We start from the raw sequence: 18,796 nt of genomic DNA on the forward strand, positions 1-18,796 counted from the left end.
AATATCAAAACAAATCAATTCTTAAAAAAATTTTTTAGCTTCTTTTGGGGAGAGGAGTAACATATCAATTCCATAGATTCAAATTTAAATATGAATATAAGTGGTGCCCAGTGCCTACCACTATGGCCAAGTGACATACGTTCTTTTTCCACTAAAAATTAAAGAAAAAAAGAAAAAGGGAAATGTAGTTTACTTTAGGATGAAGCTTTAAAAAAAAGCTATATCAGAAAAACATAACTAGGGTAGAAACATTCTTGTTAAATCACTAGAAATAACTCTAAGGGTAAATTTTCTCAGTGAGATTCGAATTAAAATAAGTCAATAGGTCAATTAATATTAAAATAATCTATAAATAACATTTTTACTATTTACAATTATTACAAATATACCAAATCACAATGCTTGCTTCAGTATTTCACTGCTTCTGAGAGTATATTTTACTATTCTCTTATTTCTTATTACACCCCTGCCAACCCATTCCATCAACAGTCCTCATTTATTAACACACAACAGATGCACAGATAAACGTCTACTCAATGGGGAATCGTTCTGCTAATAAGAATAACTGGTCATTCATGAATCATACCCATTTCCTATTTAAACAAAGAAGGATGCACTGGGGAAATGTTCACTTAGCACATAATGTACACAACTATATTATTTTGTTATTGTAATGATGCAATCATATTAACACCTGAGTTTTCTAAATCTTTCAAATCTCATTTGAAAATAACTTTATAGAGATTTCACAATAATTTAGGAAGGAAAAATAGGTGTTTGTAATCTTGTAGTTATTTCCTTGTAACCAGAAGAATATTACATTTTTATGCAAATAACAGTTTAGAAACTCCACAAAATCTAAAAATAAAATGACAATCTCAAAATAAGAAAGGTAATCCAATACTGTTGTACTAACTGGAAATGATTTATTTTTAGTATAAATTTCAAGAGAAAAAAATGGCTCAAATTTTTCTTTTGTCTTAAATTAAAAAAAAAAATCTTCTAAAAAGCATGTTTTCTAGATGATGACAAAACACATTAAAGGTGATGGTATAACTTATGATTTATTAATATATGCTTGAACATCTAAGTTCCACACTCAAAATTCAAACTCAAAATTAGGCCTAGTGGTGCTATACTTTAAGGGAATGATTTGCTTCCTTGCTTGCTTGCTTATTTATATATTTATATTGAATGAAGTTGGTGGAAAAGAGGGAGAGTCTCAGTTTGTGATAAAAATCCTAGTGGAAGAAAGAAGAAATACAAATAAATGAACAATTAACTTTGGGGGGAAAAATCAAGATTTGGGCCATTTTCTTTTTCAGATTGCTATAAATACCTGCCTATATTGGAACATAGGCTGCTTTTATTTGTTGACTGCTTACTATGTTTTTTCAATTGGAAGGTCATATTTTATTTCTTAAGATTTTAAAAATTTAGTTAATGCTAAAGAGAGCACATTGCTAAGAACAACAACAAAAATTCTCCTAAACCTAAGGGGCATTCAAAAGGAAAAAGAAATTAAAACTATAGTTTTCAAGGCAATATACTTTATAAGGTGAAAGAAAAGTGAGACAATAATTATGAGAATTCTGGAAGTCTGTGGAGATTGGTCAATTTAATTACTAACCTTTACCCTACTGTTAGTTGTAATTTGTAATCTAAGAAATAATTATATGAAGGCATTCCCAATTGATTTTCAAAATAGAGCTGGTTAAATTTGGGAGTAAGCAGAAGTTCCTTTCCAGATCAATCTACAATATCCCAAAAAATATAGCTACCATTTTTGCAGGAAATTCTATATCCTAATGCTGAGACTGCTTGATTTTGAGATCATTAAGAAATAGGTAAAGTAGAAGAAGAAATGGAATTTATAAAGTCAATTTCTCAAATTAAACTTGGTGATCTGATAAGATATTCCTACTGCTTTTAGAGAAACAATACTTCATAAAATAAAAATGTTTGATTGACTATTTATAGCAATTTAACAGGAAAGTAACAGTTTTACCACTTAAAAAAAAGGAAAATTCTACATGTTATCACAGTTGATTAATCTTTAAAGTAATTAATTATGAATTATTAATTTGCAAAGTCATTTCAGTATCTCGACACTTCATATTCCATTTTGGAGGAAAAAATGCATGAGTGCTTTTCCCAGGGCCACTGTTACTGCACAACATCAGGTGTACCAGCCATACTGTATTCTTTGCCCCTGGAGCTGGGGTACCACTCATTCAGACTACAATGTGAACATGCCTTCTGAAGTTGTACAATACAGGAGTTTTGTTTTCATTCTGGAGGAAGCCAATGACCAATATACCACTCTAAAAATGATACACAAATTTCTGGACTTACCAGCAGTTTAAGCAGCCAAAATCGGGATTTATAATAGAAAGTTTTGGTGGGGTTGATGAGAAAGAAAGCCATAAACCCATAAAGGACAAGTGGGTACACATATGTGGGGATGACACTAACTGGAGCAAAGAAGCATGCCAGAAGGCTCAGGCACCACAATATCCCGAGGAATCCAGCAATCTGATAAAGGATGGGAAAGACAAAAAGAAAGAAAATTATTATTTCTACCATTACTTTAAAAATCTTTAATAAAACAGAGGTAAGAAAAATGTTTAATTATTACATCAACAATCCTCTTCAAATAGAAAATAGATTTTAGTACCCACTAAACCAGCTATATAGCTAATGTAAACTATATTCATGGGATTTTATGTCTTGCTTTGATTACCTCAAAGAGATGCTGATGAGACAAATTGCTTCTCGGATTAAGTTCAAAGATGAGCACATGATTTACTCCAGCCTGTCTCCAACCATACGTGTTGATGCCCAGTAGAAAAAGGAATTCAATCAGAAGAAAGCCACCGCGATAGATTCTTATCAAGGGCCAAATACTTCTATCTGTTTCAAGTTTAAATACAGCTGAAAGAATATCAACTAATTGGTTAGTTAGAAAAGTTATAATGTCTCCATTAATTGTCTTTCTTTTAATTCTCAAGGATATAACCTTGGCATAAGAATTTTTAATAAATAAAACGTAAACCTAGGTTATCTCAAGAGCCTGATAAACTTGCTTCAAGGTTCTTTCTCTTCTTCATTTCACTCTGCAAAATTCCACCAGAAAAATTTTCCTAAAATTTGACTTTCAGCATATTAGTCCACAGTGAAATAATTTAGAACCATCAGATCAGTTCTGTCAGCTGGGGATTTCTGGCATGACACAACTTCTTTGGCTTTGTTTTGTCCATCACTGAACTGGATATAGTAATGCCTAGCTCACAGTGTTACTATGAAAATTATAAGAAAGAGTATATATGAAAGCAATGTGAAAACTGAAATGTCATATAAATGACAACAATTAGTATTTATAGAATGCTTACTATGTGCTAAGGATTGTATTTTTACATCTAACAATTCATCTAATCTTCACAATAGCTCTGTGAGTTAAAAACTATTATCTCCATTTGATTGATGAGAAAACTACAGCAGAGAAGTTAAGTAATTTGCTCAGGTTTACCAAGCTAGGATAAAGCAGAGCCAGGATTTTAACTCAGACAGTTTTGCTCCAAAGCCCATACTCTTAATTACTACATTCAATTGCTCATATGCCCATACAAACGTTCAGTATCACTACTATCCTATAGATCTCCAATAATTATAACATTCAAACGTTTTAGCCTTGCAATTCAAGTTCACAATCTGATCTCCAATTAAGTTTCCCAGACTTATCTCATAGTGCTCCTAAATTCTTATCTCCTGATAAATTTTATTATCCTTTTAACAAATTCACTTTTTTGCTTATGTTGTCCCCTGTACCTAAAATGGCCTTGCTCTTTCTTTTGACCAATTCTATTTCTACTTATTACTTAAGAACCAGATTCTCATCTGTTCATAAATTTATTGAATCAAGATGTTTCATTTTGAGCCTACTCTGTGCCAAACATTTCAATTTGGCTACCAATTTCTCAATTTTCCAAATAACTATAAAATTTACTGTTAGCACTACTCATTTGAAATTTAATTATATACATCTTATATATTTAAATAACCATTTATTATTTATCTTTGTATTCGCTATAGCACATAGCACATTTAATAAGTTAAAAATAACAGAGTAGAGAAAGCCTTTGCTTTGGAGTCAAATACTACAGACAAGATTTCAAATCTTAGCTTTACTAGGGAAAATTATTAAATTTTTCTAAGTCTCAGTTTCTTTGTTGGTCAATGGGGAGAATATCTATTCTCATAAGTTTGTTAAGAAGATTAAATCTGAACAATATATACTAAATGCCTAAAACAGTATGTTTGGCCCATTTTTGAATATTCAGTATATATCAGTTTCTTTTTACTTGATGAAAATTCATTTTTTCATTAATTTGACAGATATTTATTGGGTGCCCATTATGTGTGACACCATTCTAAAAGCTGGAGATTCAGTAATGAACAACAGACAAAATACCTGTCTTCAGGCAACTTCTATTCTGTATAATGTCAGATAGTGAGATAAGTATCTTGAAAGAAAAAAAGTAAAGAGATAAAGAATGTTAGGTACTATTCTAGGTAGGGTGGTCAAGAAAACCACTCAGAAGATGACATTTGCAGGAACCTTAAGGAAATAGAGACTTAATCATGTGACTATCTGGAGGAACAGGGCTCCAAGTAGAGGGAAAGTACAAAGGGCCTTAAGATAGGTATAAGCCTTGTGTAGACCAGGAACAGGAAGAAGGCCAGGGCACTATGACTGGAATGAATGAGAGGTAAAGTGGCAGAAAGTTACCTACAGGCAGATCAGGTAGGACTTTGTCAAGACTTAAGCTTTTACTCAGATGTATGAAGCCAATGAAAGGTTTTTCACATAATTGGTATGACCAGATTAATAAGTTTAAAGGACTACTCTACCTGTCATGTGAAGAACAGACTGCAAAGGAACAAGCACAGTAGCAAGAAGATTAGTTAGGAGGTTGAAAATAAAAAAATATATATATGGTTTACATCCTGATTCTCAACCAAAAGACCACATATATATTACAACAGTCAGGAAACAAAAATAAGTATAAATCCCAAAGAATACACAATTAAACTACTAGAGCTAATAAAGTCAACAAAGTTGCAGAGTACAAGATCAACACAAAGGGGCTTCCCTGGGGGCACAGTGGTTAAGAATCCTCCTGTCAATGCAGGGGACATGCGTTCGAGCCCTGGTCCAGGAAGATCCCACATGCCATGGAGCAACTAAGCCTGTGTGCCACAACGACTGAGCCTGTGCTCTAGAGCCTGTGAGCCACAACTACTGAGCCCATCTGCCCCAACTATTGAAGCCCACAGGCCTAGAGCCTGTGCCCCACATTAAGAGAAGACACCACAGTGAGAAGCCTGAGCACCCTAACGAAGAGTAGCCCCCACTCGCCGCAACTAGAGAAAGCCCGCACGTAGCAATGAAGACCCAACGCAGACAAAAAAAAAAAAAAAAGATCAACACACAAAATTCAGTTGTCCTTATATAAACCACCAATGAACAATCTGAAATGAAATTAAGAAAACAATTCCAATTACAATAGCAAACAAAAGAATAGAACACCAAGGAATAAATCTAACCAAGGAGGTGAAAGACTTGTACATTGAAAACTACAAAACACTGCTGAAAGAAATCCCATGTTCACGGATTGGAAGACTTGTTCAAATGGCAATGTTACCCAAAGTATTCTACAGATTCAATAAAATCCATATAAAAATTCTAATGGCCTTTTTTTGCAGAGATGTCAAATCGATACTCAAATTCATATGGAATTGTAAGAGGCCCTAGATAGCCAAAACAATATTGAAAAAAGAACAAAGTTGGAGAACTCACAATTCATGATTTCAAACTGTACTACAAAATAGTGTGGTACTGGCATAAAAAAAGATATATAGACAAATGGAATAGATTGAGAGCTCAGAAATAAATTTATACATCTATGGCTGATTGATTTTCAATAAGAGAACCAAGACTATTCAATGAAAAAGAATATTCTCTTCAACAAATGGTGCTGAGACATTTGGATACTCACATGCAAAAGAATGAAGTTGAATCCATACTTTACAACATGTACAAAAATTAGTTCAAAATGGATCAATGAGCTAAATATAAGAGCTAAAACCATAAGACTCTTAGAAGAAAAGATAAGGGTAAACCTTCAGGACCTTGGATTTGGCAATGGAAGTCTTAGATATGACACCAAAAGCATGAATAACACAACAACAAAAAGAGATAAACTGGATTTCACCAAGTTAAAAAATTTTGTGCATCAAAGGACATTATCAAGAAAGTAAAATGACAATCTATAGAATGGGAGAGAATATTTGCAAATTATATATCTGATAAGGGTCTAGTATCCAGAATATATAAAGAACTCTAGTAACTTAGCAATAAGAAGACAACTCAATTTTAAAATGGGCAAAGACTTGGATAGACATTTTTCCAAAGAAAATATATGAATAGCCAATAAGCACATGAAAAGATGCTCAATGTCGTTAGAAAATGCAAATCAAAACCATAACAAGATACTACTTCAAACCCACTAGGATGGCTATAATTAAGAAAAAAAAAAGGGAAATCACAAGTGTTGATGGGAATGTGGAGAAAACGGAACGCTCATAAATTGCTGGTGGAAACAGAAAATGGTGGTGCCTCTGTGGAAGACAATTTGGTGGTACCTCAGAAGGTTAAAAAGCATTATCATATAATTAAGCAATTCCACTCCTAGGTATATATCCGAAAAAACTGAAAACGGGTACCCAAACAAATCCATGTATATGCATGTTCACAGCAGCAAAACTCACATTAGCCAAAAGGTAGAAACAACACAGCACAGTTATATTCACTTTTGGTGATACTACCAAACAGTTCTCCGAAGTACTATACCCATTTCCACTCATTCACTTTCATATCTTCATGGTATTCCATTGTATAGGGGTAATGTCATTTATTTTCTTAAACAGTTCCTAACTGATAAGACATTTGAGCCATTCCTAGGATTTTGCTATTATAAAGAAAAGTGGTGAATACCCCCCTTTCATATATGTCTTTGCACCCATGTACAAGTATAAGATAAACTTCTAGAAATAAAACTGCTTAATCAAAGTGATTGTATTAAAAAAATTTTACATATGCTGCCAAATTATCCTCTAAAGAGACTGCAACAATACTTTACCACTAGTGTATGAGTGCTTGCTATTTCACACGCTTACATGCACTTTAAAATTTTTTATTGGAGTATAGTTGATTTACAATGTTGTGTTACTTTCTGCTGTACAGCAAAGTGAATCAGTTATACATATACACATACCCACTCTTTTTTAGATTCTTTTCCCATATAGGTCATTACAGAGTATTGAGTAGAGTTCCCTGTTCTATACAGTAGGTACTTATTAGCTATCTATTTTATATATAGTAGGGTGTACATGTCAATCCCCCCGGTAACCATAAGATTGTTTTCTACATCTGTAACTCTATTTCTGTTTTGTAAATAAGTTCATTTGTACCAATTTTTTAGATTTCACATACAAGCAATATCATATGATATTTGTCCTTCTCTGTCTGACTTACTTCACTCAGTATGACAATCTTTAGGTCCATCCCTGTTATTTCAAATGGCATTATTTCATTCTTTTTTATGGCTGAGTAATATTCCATTGTATATATATGTACCACATCTTCTTTACCCATTCCTCTGTTGATGGACATTAGGTTGCTTCCATGTCCTGGCTATTGTAAATAGTGCTGCAATGAACATTGGGGTACATGTATCTTTTCTAATTATGGTTTCCTCTGTGTATATGCCCAGGAGTGGGATTGCTGAATCATATGGTAGCTCTATTTTCAGTTCTTAAGGAACCTCCATACTGTTCTCCATAGTGGCTATACCAATTTACATTCCCACCAACAATGTAGAAGGGTTCCCTTATACGCAGTTTAAATGGTCAAACTCTTCTCTTTGTCAAACCAGAAAGTGAAATATGATATATTATTATTATATCAATTAAGTTCAGGTTACTAGGAACAAGTTACTAGAACAAGTTTTAAAAAATCTGAACAGGTAACTTTTCATCTTCATAACACTAAATATCTGGAATATATGAATTTCAGACAAATTATTAAATATCAGATCATGTCCCCTTGAGAAACCATAGCAATTATGCACATTATTATTATCATTATTATTATTATTATTATTTGCAGTACGCGGGCCTCTCACTGTTGTGGCCTCTCCTGTTGCGGAGCACAGGCTCCGACGTGCAGGCTCAGTGGCCATGGCTCACGGGCCCAGCCGCTCCGCGGCATGTGGGACCTTCGCGGACCGGGGCACGAACCCGCATCCCCTGAATTGGCAGGCAGACTCTCAACCACTGTGCCACCAGGGAAGCCCACACATTATTTTTTTTAATGTGAATGTTTGAAAAAAAAAGAATCATGCTTGTACATGCATTACTACTGCTGTGTTTCTCTCTCAATTTTCAACTCTGTTATCGTTTACGCAACCACTGGGAGATAAATAAGGATAGACAGGTGGCTTTAACTGTATTTACCCTGCCTCCCCCCGTAGACACACAAAGATTAAACAAAGACGGGTTCTGAGGTGAGAGAACATAAATGCGCAACACTAAATGCATAAAGTACACACGTTAGAAAATAAATCAGACCGTCTCACAAAAATGTAGGCTATACATACGAAAGAAAACAAAACCCCAACTTGCCCCTGAATTTAAGAAAACTTCATTTCAATCCATTCACTTAAAAATAATGAAGTTTCTTTATCTATTCTTATGTCTTATTTAATGATGGGGATGATGATAACACCATGCTCATCTTGGAAAGAAAAAATTTCACACACAGATGAGTAAAGTCTTCCCTGATGCTCTCATTTGAAAGTAATCACTTGTTCTCTTGACCTGCTTAGAAAACACTTCTATTTTGTAGTGTATTATTATTGTTTTAATATGTCTTAATCTCCCTAGTGTAATAAGCTTCATAAGGAAAGGAATTCTCTTATCTATCTTAAGATTCAAGATTATCAAGCATAATCATAGATACATAAAATTTACTTGTTGAATGAATTCTAATACAACCCTGTTCTTGTAAGGTATTAAGCTCATTTAACAAATGAGGAAATTGTTTCAGAGAAGTTAAGTCATGTCTTTAAAACCAAAACAATTAAGAAACAGTTGAGCTGGGACTGCAACCAGGCAAGGCCTTTTGTAGATAAGTCAGTGTTCTTTCCATAACAGCTTGATAATCTAGGGCTAGGCTTTTTATTGTAGCATTTCCATGCATTCTATATAAGTAAACTGCATTCATCCCTGAAGACACAGAGCTAGATTTAAATATGAATATAAAGTATACCAATATTAAAACATGAGTTTACAGTAGACAATAATAGAGTTAATTTTTAGTAAAATTGGTGGGAAGGAGAACTCTAAACATACAAATGAAAATATACTGTTAATAGGTAAAGTTCACACACTATCTAAAAGCCATTACAACCTGGGCTATAATTTCGTAATATGCAATTTGACAATCTTAATTAAGAAGAATGTTTATGAGGAATAATGAATTCAGTAAATTATTTCTTGAACATCTATATGTCTGGCACTGCGTTAGGAACTTGAAACACAAAAATGAAAAATACACAGACCCTGGAATCGAGAATAGTTTAAGTGTGACAGTGATATAAACCTTCCTTGTTCAGGCAGCATTATAATTACTAAAAGTCCAAAACAGATTATAATGGATATTTATACAATAACATCTATTTCTAAGTCATTTTCTGTGCAGACTTCACTGAACAGAATTTAATCCTTTATTAATGACTCACAGTTATTATAAGCACAAGTACACAGACTTTTTTTAAAAATAAGTTTATTTATTTTTATTTTTATTTATTTTTGGCTGCATTGGGTCTTCACTGCTGCGTGCAGGCTTTCTCTAGTTGTGGCGAGCGGGGTCTACTCTTTGCTGAGGTGCAAGGGCTTCTCATTGCGGTGGCTTCTCTTGTTGCGGAGCACGGGCTCTAGGCATGTGGGCTTCAGTAGTTGTGGCACGCGGGCTCTGTAGTTGTGGCTTGCGGGCTCTAGTGCGCAGGCTCAGTAGTTATGGCGCACGGGCTTAGCTGCTCCGCGGCATGTGGGATCCTCCCGGACCAGGGCTCGAACCCGTGTCCCCCTGCATTGGCAGGTGGATTCTTAACCACTGCACCACCAGAGAAGCCCCACGTACACAGACTCTTGAGGTACACCAGGATTATCTGCCCTTAAAGTAAAAGTCCTCAAATTCAAGAATCTTTGAGATCTGTGTTTTTTTTTGTTGTTCGTGTGTTTTCTGTATATCATTTAATTTCATCTCTGTCCTTCTCTTCCATCCATTCAAACTTCAACCAACATTTTTTTTTTTTTTTTTTGGCTGTACGCGGGCCTCTCACTGTTGTGGCCCCTCCCGTTGCGGAGCACAGGCTCCGGACACGCAGGCCCAGCGGCCATGGCTCACGGGCCCAGCTGCTCTGCGGCATGTGGGATCTTCCCGGACCGGGGCATGAACCTGTGTCCCTTGCATCGGCAGGCGGACTCCCAACCACTGCGCCACCAGGGAAGCCCAACCAACATTTTTTGAACCCTGCTATATCCCAGGCAATGTTTTAGGTGCTGGAGATACAATGGTGAACAGGAGAGACAAAAGCCAAGGCATTAAGGAATTTATATTCCAATGGGAAAGCAGATAATATGAAACAAAATATGTCACAAGTGCTCCAAAGAAAACTAATGTAGGCTAAAGGGATAGAACAGGCTATTTTAGGGTAGGCTGATCAGGGAAGGCCTTACTAAGGAGGTGGCATTTGAGTAGAGACTACATGAAGTGAGGGAGTAAGCTATGTAGACATCTTGGGGAAGGGCCTTTTAGGCAATTGAAAGGGCTCATAGATGGGAATGAGCTTGGTGTGTTCAAGGAATAGTAACAAAATAAATGTGGCTGGAAACAGTGAAACCAAGTGAAACTGAGTGTGGGGAGGATGACAGAATATGAAGTTAGAAACGCCCAAAGGGACGAGATCTTGCACACCATAATAGTAGGAACTTTCAATTTTATTGTAAGAGAAGCCATTTAATGGATTTTGAAGAGGAGAGTTACGTGATCTAACTTGCATCAAAAAGGCACTGGTGACCATAGAGAGGCAAGAGTGGCTGTATGGAGACAAATTCAGGAGGCTGCTGCAGTGTACTAAGAAAGAAATGGTTGCTTAGACAAGGATGGCACTGGTGGAGGTGGTCAGATTCGGAGCATGTTTTGAAGACAGAGCAACAGGATTTGCTGATGGACTGGAGATGAGGTATGAGGGAAAAGAGAGGCTAAAGGTTTCCGGCCTGAGAAACTGATGAGAGGTGATGCTATATGGAAGAGAAAGCATATTTAGTGATAAAATAAATTTGTCCACATAAGTTTAAGATGCCTATTAGACATCTAAGTATCCAATTAGTGTCATTCAGAGGAAACAGTATATAATTTGGGAGTTATTAGCATATAGATGATATTTATAGCCACAGGCTTCAATAAGATTGCCTGGCTAGGAAATGAACGTAGACAGAGAAAGATCTGAGGACTGAACCCAGTGGTACTTCCCAACATTTAGATGCCAAAAGAAAAGAATAGCTAGATAGGAGTCTGGGAAAAAACTGCCAGCAAAGTTTAATAAGAAAACCAGCAGAGCGTGGTTTCCCAGCACAATCAACTGAAGAGTTTCAAGAAGGAATGATCCACAATGTCAAAATGCTGCTGAGAGGTAAGTCAAATTCTGTTGGGAGGTTTAGTAAGATTATGCCTCCCCTTTTGTTACATCATTTCTTGATGTTGGGAATGCACTTGTTTCTAGCAACTCCTCCTACCTCTTTATAATTTTTAACTGCTATAGAATAGAATATTATATAACTAATTTTCTTAAAATTATATGCAAAGTAATTGTAAATAGGTTCTGGAAAGGATGTGAGAGAGTCTCCAAAAAGCAAAGTAAATGACCTTAGTGCATAAATTTTGTAAAATCTTATTTACTCTCATCTGTGATCAAGGGAGCTGAGGTTATTGATAACTAAACGCTGAAAATGATGGAGAATACGGAGTCACAATCTAGCAATGTTTAAAGGGATAATTATATTCAAAGGGGAAAACAAACCAAAATAACCAACACCCACCCTCCCATCATTTATAAAAACAAAAAACTTAGCCCTGACAGATTTCTCTTTCAGTAGCTTTGGTAGTTTGGTAGTAACTTTGGTAGAGGGACAGAATATGACATAAGCAGATTAGTAATAATTTAATTCAAAATTTAAACTACTCACCGGCAAGCACAAGGGTAATATTCAGTACAATGAATATTCCACAAAATAGGCCAACTCTAAAAGTAGTCCATGCTGGTGCAGGCTGTGGACAGAAAAACAGCATTTTGAGTAAAGGGCAAAATATTGAATACATTTAGTATACAGTGTAATAAATTAGCACTATAAGCCTCAAAGTTCTACCATGAAAACAAACATATTTTATGATCTGAATTTTTATAAATCTGGACCAGGGAATCATCCTTCATTATCCAATAATACTAGAATTGAGTTGCCAGTTTATTCTAATTATTTTATAAAAATCTGTGGCACTAAATAAAGAGAATTAGAATCTCAGGCATCAAATTATATATATACTGAGTTCTCTTATAGGAGAGATTTAAGTACAATTTCACTTTTACAGTGTGTACATATTTAAATTTTGTAAGTCAGTATTACTCAATTAGAGTTCACATATTTGGTACTATATAATTAGAGGCAACGATAAAAATAAGAATACTCATTTCTGAGTACTTACAGTATTATATTGGAGTACCTTAAAGTGAATTTTTAAACATCCACTCATGTCACAATCTCCAGGATGGGGGCTTTCCTGGTGGCACAGTGTTAAGAATCCGCCTGCCAATGCAGGGTACACGGGTTTGAGCCCTGGTCTGGGAAGAATCCACATGCCATGGAGCAACTAAGCCCGTGCGCCACAACTACTGAGCCTGTGCTCTAGAGCCCTCACACCACAACTATTGAAGCTCACACCCCCTAGGGCCTTCATGCCACAACTACTGAGCCCACGTGCTGCAACTACTGAAGCCCACACACCTAGAGCCCGTGCTCCACAACAAGAGAAGCCATCGCAATAAGAAGCCCACACACCACAATGAAGAGTAGCCCCCGACTGCCCCAACTGGAGAAAGCCCACGCGCAGCAACAAAGCCCCAGCTCAGCCAAAAAAAAAAAAAAGAATCTCCAGGATGTGTACATGCAAAAATTATTTTTCTCTATTATAAATGTAATTTTAAATTTAGAAAAAAATAAAAAGAAATCTACTGCTTTCTAAAATAAATAAAAGAAAGTGCCTGATACTTGAAACATAAATAGATGAGAAATATGGAGAGATGATCTTATTGATTTAAATATTTGCTATGAATGTTATAAAAGAAATTGTTAGAGGTGATACTACATTTAAGATTCTTCAAAATGTTTTCTAAAAACCTTTAAATGAAAAGAAACACTGAGACTTCCTCTGACTTACTTATTATTCATAAGTAATAGATAACTGTATGTTAGTTTAGGACTGAAAGCATTCAGAAGGAAGATGGTCATTTGGATTTTTCAAAAAAAAATTTAAATTGTGTAATTTATCATATTTACAAAAGGATGTGTGTGTGTGTATCTGTATACACACACATATACATATAAATAACGTATTTGGACTATTAGAGACAATAATAAAAGGTACCTAAACCTACAACCCATCTTTAGAAGAGCACATTTCCATTACTTTGAAATCCTTATCCCTTCCAGATCCAAAATCCTTCCCTCCTCACCAGAGATAACCATTTCCATGTTTTCTTTAGCTCTATCCCTTCTACATGCAGTCCTAAAGACTTAATTTTTCAGAATTACTTTCCTTATTTTTAACAGCTTTATTGAAATATAATTGACATACAATGAACTGCACATATTTAAAGTATAAAATTTGTGTCTTTCCTCTCTGGATGCTTTTAAGATTTTTCTTGAATTTTCAAGCAGTGTGACTATAATATGCTTGTGTGTTTTTTTTAAACTGTGTTTTTGACTAAATTGACATACAATAAACTGTACATTTTTAAGGTGTACAAAATCTGATATTTTGACATATGTAAACACCTATGAAACTATCACCATAACCAAGGCAATGAACATTGTCTATCAACCCCCAGAGTTTCCTTTTGCCCTTCTGTAATTCTTTTCCTCTTACCACATCCCATCCCACCTCCAGGCAACTGCAAACCTGCTTTCTGCTGCTATATGTTAGTTGGCATTTTCCAGAGTCTTAGGTAAAGAAAACCATAATGTATATATTCTTTTTTGGTCTGGCTTATTTTTTCAGAATAATTATTTTGAGATGCATCATGTTGTTCCATATATCAAGGTTTATTCTTTTTATTGCTGAGTAGTATTCCATTGTATGGATATACCACATTGTTTACCTATTCACCTACTGATAGACATTTGGGTTGTTACCAGTTCTAGGCTATTATGAATAAAGCTGCTATGAATGTTTGTTTTAATATGAACATATGCTTCATTTGTCTTGGGTAAATACCAAGGAGTGTAATGGCTAGATCTTACTGCAGGTGAAGGTTTAACTTTTTAAGAAGCTGCCAAATTATTTTCCAATGTGGTTACATCATTTTATACTCCACCAGCAGCATATGCGATATCAGAGTTCTTGGTCCTCCAAGATTTAGTATGTCAATCTTTTTAATTTCAGTCATCCTAACAGGTGTGTGTTATCCCATTGTGGTTTTAATTTGCATTTCCCTACTAATGATAGTAAGCATCTATTCACATGCTTATTTGCCACCCAGACATCTTTTATTTATTTATTTATTTATTGCCATACGCGGGCCTCTCACTGTTGTGGCCTCTCCCATTGCGGAGCACAGACTCCGGATGCACAGGCTCAGCGGCCATGGCTCATGGGCCCAGCCGCACCACAGCATGTGGGATCTTCCTGGACCAGGGCACGAACCCATGTCCCTTGCATCTGCAGGTGGACTCTCAACCACTGCGCCACCAGGGAAGCCCCCAGACATCTTTGATTAAGATCTTTTGCCCATTTTTAAGTTGATTTGTTTGTTTTCTTATTATTGAGTACTAGAGTTCTTTATATGTTCTGGGTACAAGTCTTTTTATCAGATATATTTTTAAAATATTTTCTCCTAGTCTGTTGCTTTTCATTCTCTTAACGTTGTCTTTTGAAGAGCAGGAGTTTTTAATCTTGGTGAAGTGCTTTTGGTGTCATTTCTAAAAAATCTTTGCATAACCCAAAGTCACCAGGACTTTCTCCTATATTTTCTTCAAAAATTTGTAGTGTTAGGTTTTCATTTAGGTCAATGGTACACGTAAAATTAATTTCTATACATGGTATGAAGAATGTATGGAAGTTGTGGGGTTTTTTTTTTTTTTTTGGCATATGAAAGCCAATTGCTCCAGCCCCATTTGTTGAAAAGACTATCCTTTCTCCAGTGAACTGCCTTTGCATATTTATTGAAAATTAATTGTTCATATATTTATTGGTCTATTTTTGGATTCTCTATTCTGTTCCATTAATCTATCTGCCTATCCTGTCACTAATAACACACTGTCTTGATTACTGTAGCTTTAATAAGATTGATACCACATAGTGTTAATCCTTTAACTTAGTTGTTCCAAAGTTGTTCTGGCTATTCTTGGTCCTTTGTACTTTCATATAAATTTAAAAATTTGCTTAATAATTATTTTTTAAAAGCCCTGTTGAGATTTTGAGTTAGTTTGTGTTGTATCTATGAATCCATTTAGGAAGAAATGATATTTTTAAAATACTGGGTTTTCTAACTTCTCTCATGTATCTGTCTTCTTTAATTTCTCTCAATAATGTTTTATAGTTTTCAATGTAAAAGTATTGCACATCTTTTGTCAGGTCTAACCCTAAATATCTATGTATTGATCTTGTATTCTGCAACCTTGCTAATAAACTCACTAATTAGCTCTAGTAGCTATTCTATAGAGTCACTGGATTTTCTAAATAGGTCATCATGTCATCAGCAAAAAAAACCCAAAAACAAATGAAACAAACCCCACCAGTTTTACTTCTGTCTTTCTAATCTAAATGCCTCTTATTTCTTTTTCTTACCTTACTACACTGGCCATAATCTCTAGTACAATGTTGAATAGAAGTGGTAAGAGTGAATACACTTTTTTGTCCCTAGTTAGGGAGAAAGCATTCAGTGTTTCATCATTAAGTATGATATTAGTTTTAGGTTTTTCATAAATACCTTTTATTGGGATGAGGAAGATCTTTCTGTTATTCATTTCCATTCCATTCTGGTCACAGAACATATTTTCTATGATTTAAATCCTTTTAAATTTACTGAGATTTAGTTTATGACAAGGAAGATACCACTTAAATGTCTTTTGGTATAACTACTATGTAGATATCATTTAATAAATGCTTTTTTAGGCACAACTATTGCATTTTAGAGGAAAGTATGTAGTAGCCCAGACTATCTGAAGCCCTCCCACTCCCATATCATCAGATAAGTATCTCATCTTAATCATTTGGTCTGACGAAGTTAGCATGTCAGTAAGAATAAACAAGAGAAGTAGTACAGGATAAGAAGAGAAAGGTGGGAAGACATTACAATTTATTATGAAGTGAGATCTGGCAACTAATTTTTAAAGTGAAAATAGCAATAGTAATAAACACTTATAAACTTTGGCTGAAACCTTTTTTAAAGTAGTGAAACTAGTATATTTTATCAGCTAACAGATCATGTTGATTATTAAATAGGTAAAACAAACCAACCAAACAACTGGAAACAAATACGAACCTGAGCAGCTCCCAAAGGGGGAACACGTAAACGCTTCATAGCTTTTTGTCTGTCACCATCTTCAAGTTCATTGGTCACTACAGCCTAAAAGACACATTGTTAACTTTTGACACAGGTTATACTGAACTTGAGTATTGCATAAATAATTCTGAACCATTTATACATATGGTATTCTGATAACTCCCTGGTGAATATATACTGAATAAAGCAAAAGAAAAAATCATGAGTAAGAATATATGTATTTAAAGCAAGCAACTAATAACAAAAGGAGAATAAAAATGAGGAGTTATTTCATTAAAAATAAGACATTAATGTTATTGAAAATGTGGTACATAAGTGAGATTCCTGTACCTCAGTTTCAGAGATGAGCTGGTTGATTTTCTTGCATGTATAAAACGGGGCTACTTCTACATGAGCCACTCGCCAATCTGCTCCACGAGATGTTTCCAGGATCTTGTCATGCTTTTTAAGGATTTTTCGGAACCCTGTAAAATTCAGATTCTACAGAAAGAAATGAGAAACACTACTATAATTTCCACCACCATGAGAGAAGATGAAAAATAATAAGCACTTTGTGTTGACTGAGTTGACTGAAGATTGAGTACTGAGGGAAATGGCAATACTTTCATAAGATCATGTACTATAAAAAGATAAGACTCTTCTTTCTTATTTTATTTATTCATTTCAAGGTAGTATGCTATCAGTAATACAAAGAAACCCTGGATTATGAACCCTATTATTTCTATTTCATGTAAATTAATGGAAGTCCTAAACTCAAAACATTTTTATTTCCATTTTCCTAGGTACAACTGTTTTCAAAATAGTTAATTTATGTCATTTTGCTTCTTTGATCAAAAGCATATATTCAGAAAATCCTCTGGATTTATCATGAACTGAATACATTTATTAGTTCTTTGCTTTTTGCAGGCCTGGTATAGTTATGTATTTCCCCCTGCTATGCAAGCAAGTACGACCAAGCACAGAAAATGGATAATCATCTATTTTTCTTAACTTTTATTTTGTTTCCATCCATTCTGTTTGGGGATGGGTGTGCAAAGAGTCAGTGGAAAAGAAGAAGTGATCATACTTACAGGGTTTTGCTGATAACAGGTAGGAGCTTGTACTTTTCCTCCATTTCTACAATATCAAAATACTATACTTTTCTATATTCTCAAATCCTGTTGTTCTTTAATCAACAGACAAAAAAGCATGAAATTGTGGATTTGCAAGGTTCTTTAAATCAGAGGTCTCCCAAATTTGCTGATCATATATCGCCATCAATAAAAAAAAAAAAAAATTGAGCAGTCACTCCAAATTAGGTTTAGCTTGCTTGCCTGTTTGTTAATATTTTTTTTCATACTTTAATGGATCATCTTAAACTCTCCTTGGGTGTATACACCATGATTTGGAGACTGCTTTCAATTCATTTTCCTTTCTCATCATTTTCAAAATAAATGTATTCTTACAGGATAGACAGTCTCAAAGGATAAAGGACAGATCAGAACTTTTATAATTAATGATTATTTTCAAGAAGCTTTTTTTTTTTTTTTTTTGCGGTATGCGGGCCTGTCACTGCTGTGGCCTCTTCCGTTGCGGAGCACAGGCTCCGGATGCACAGGCTCAGCAGCTATGGCTCACGGGCCTAGCCGCTCTGCAGCATGTGGGATCTTCCCGGACTGGGGCACGAACCCCTGTCCCCTGCATCAGCAGGCGGACTCTCAACCACTGCGCCACCAGAGAAGCCCAAGAGGCTCTTTATAATGACCCAAAACAAAAACTTCTGGCAAAGTTAATAAAGTAAAATTTAACAAGGGTATTTCCCTGTAATGCATAAGCATAATTAATAAAATATG

At 35.0% G+C, this 18,796-nt stretch overlaps 1 protein-coding gene across 1 annotated transcript in view; it reads right to left on the bottom strand.

The window, feature by feature from the left end:
* The window catches only part of XPR1 (xenotropic and polytropic retrovirus receptor 1), a 203,171-nt gene that overhangs the window by 52,508 nt on the left and 131,867 nt on the right, over positions 1-18,796 (bottom strand). The window contains exons 5-9 of the mRNA XM_060091179.1: positions 17,295-17,444; positions 16,944-17,027; positions 12,373-12,454; positions 2,744-2,934; positions 2,356-2,535 (exon numbers count right to left, since the gene is read on the bottom strand). Of these exons, the coding sequence (XP_059947162.1) occupies positions 2,356-2,535; positions 2,744-2,934; positions 12,373-12,454; positions 16,944-17,027; positions 17,295-17,444 (687 nt within the window). The remainder of the gene's footprint in view (positions 1-2,355; positions 2,536-2,743; positions 2,935-12,372; positions 12,455-16,943; positions 17,028-17,294; positions 17,445-18,796) is intronic.

The sequence above is a fragment of the Mesoplodon densirostris genome, chromosome 2 (assembly GCF_025265405.1).
Source record: "Mesoplodon densirostris isolate mMesDen1 chromosome 2, mMesDen1 primary haplotype, whole genome shotgun sequence".
NCBI classification, from domain to species: Eukaryota; Metazoa; Chordata; class Mammalia; order Artiodactyla; family Ziphiidae; genus Mesoplodon; species Mesoplodon densirostris.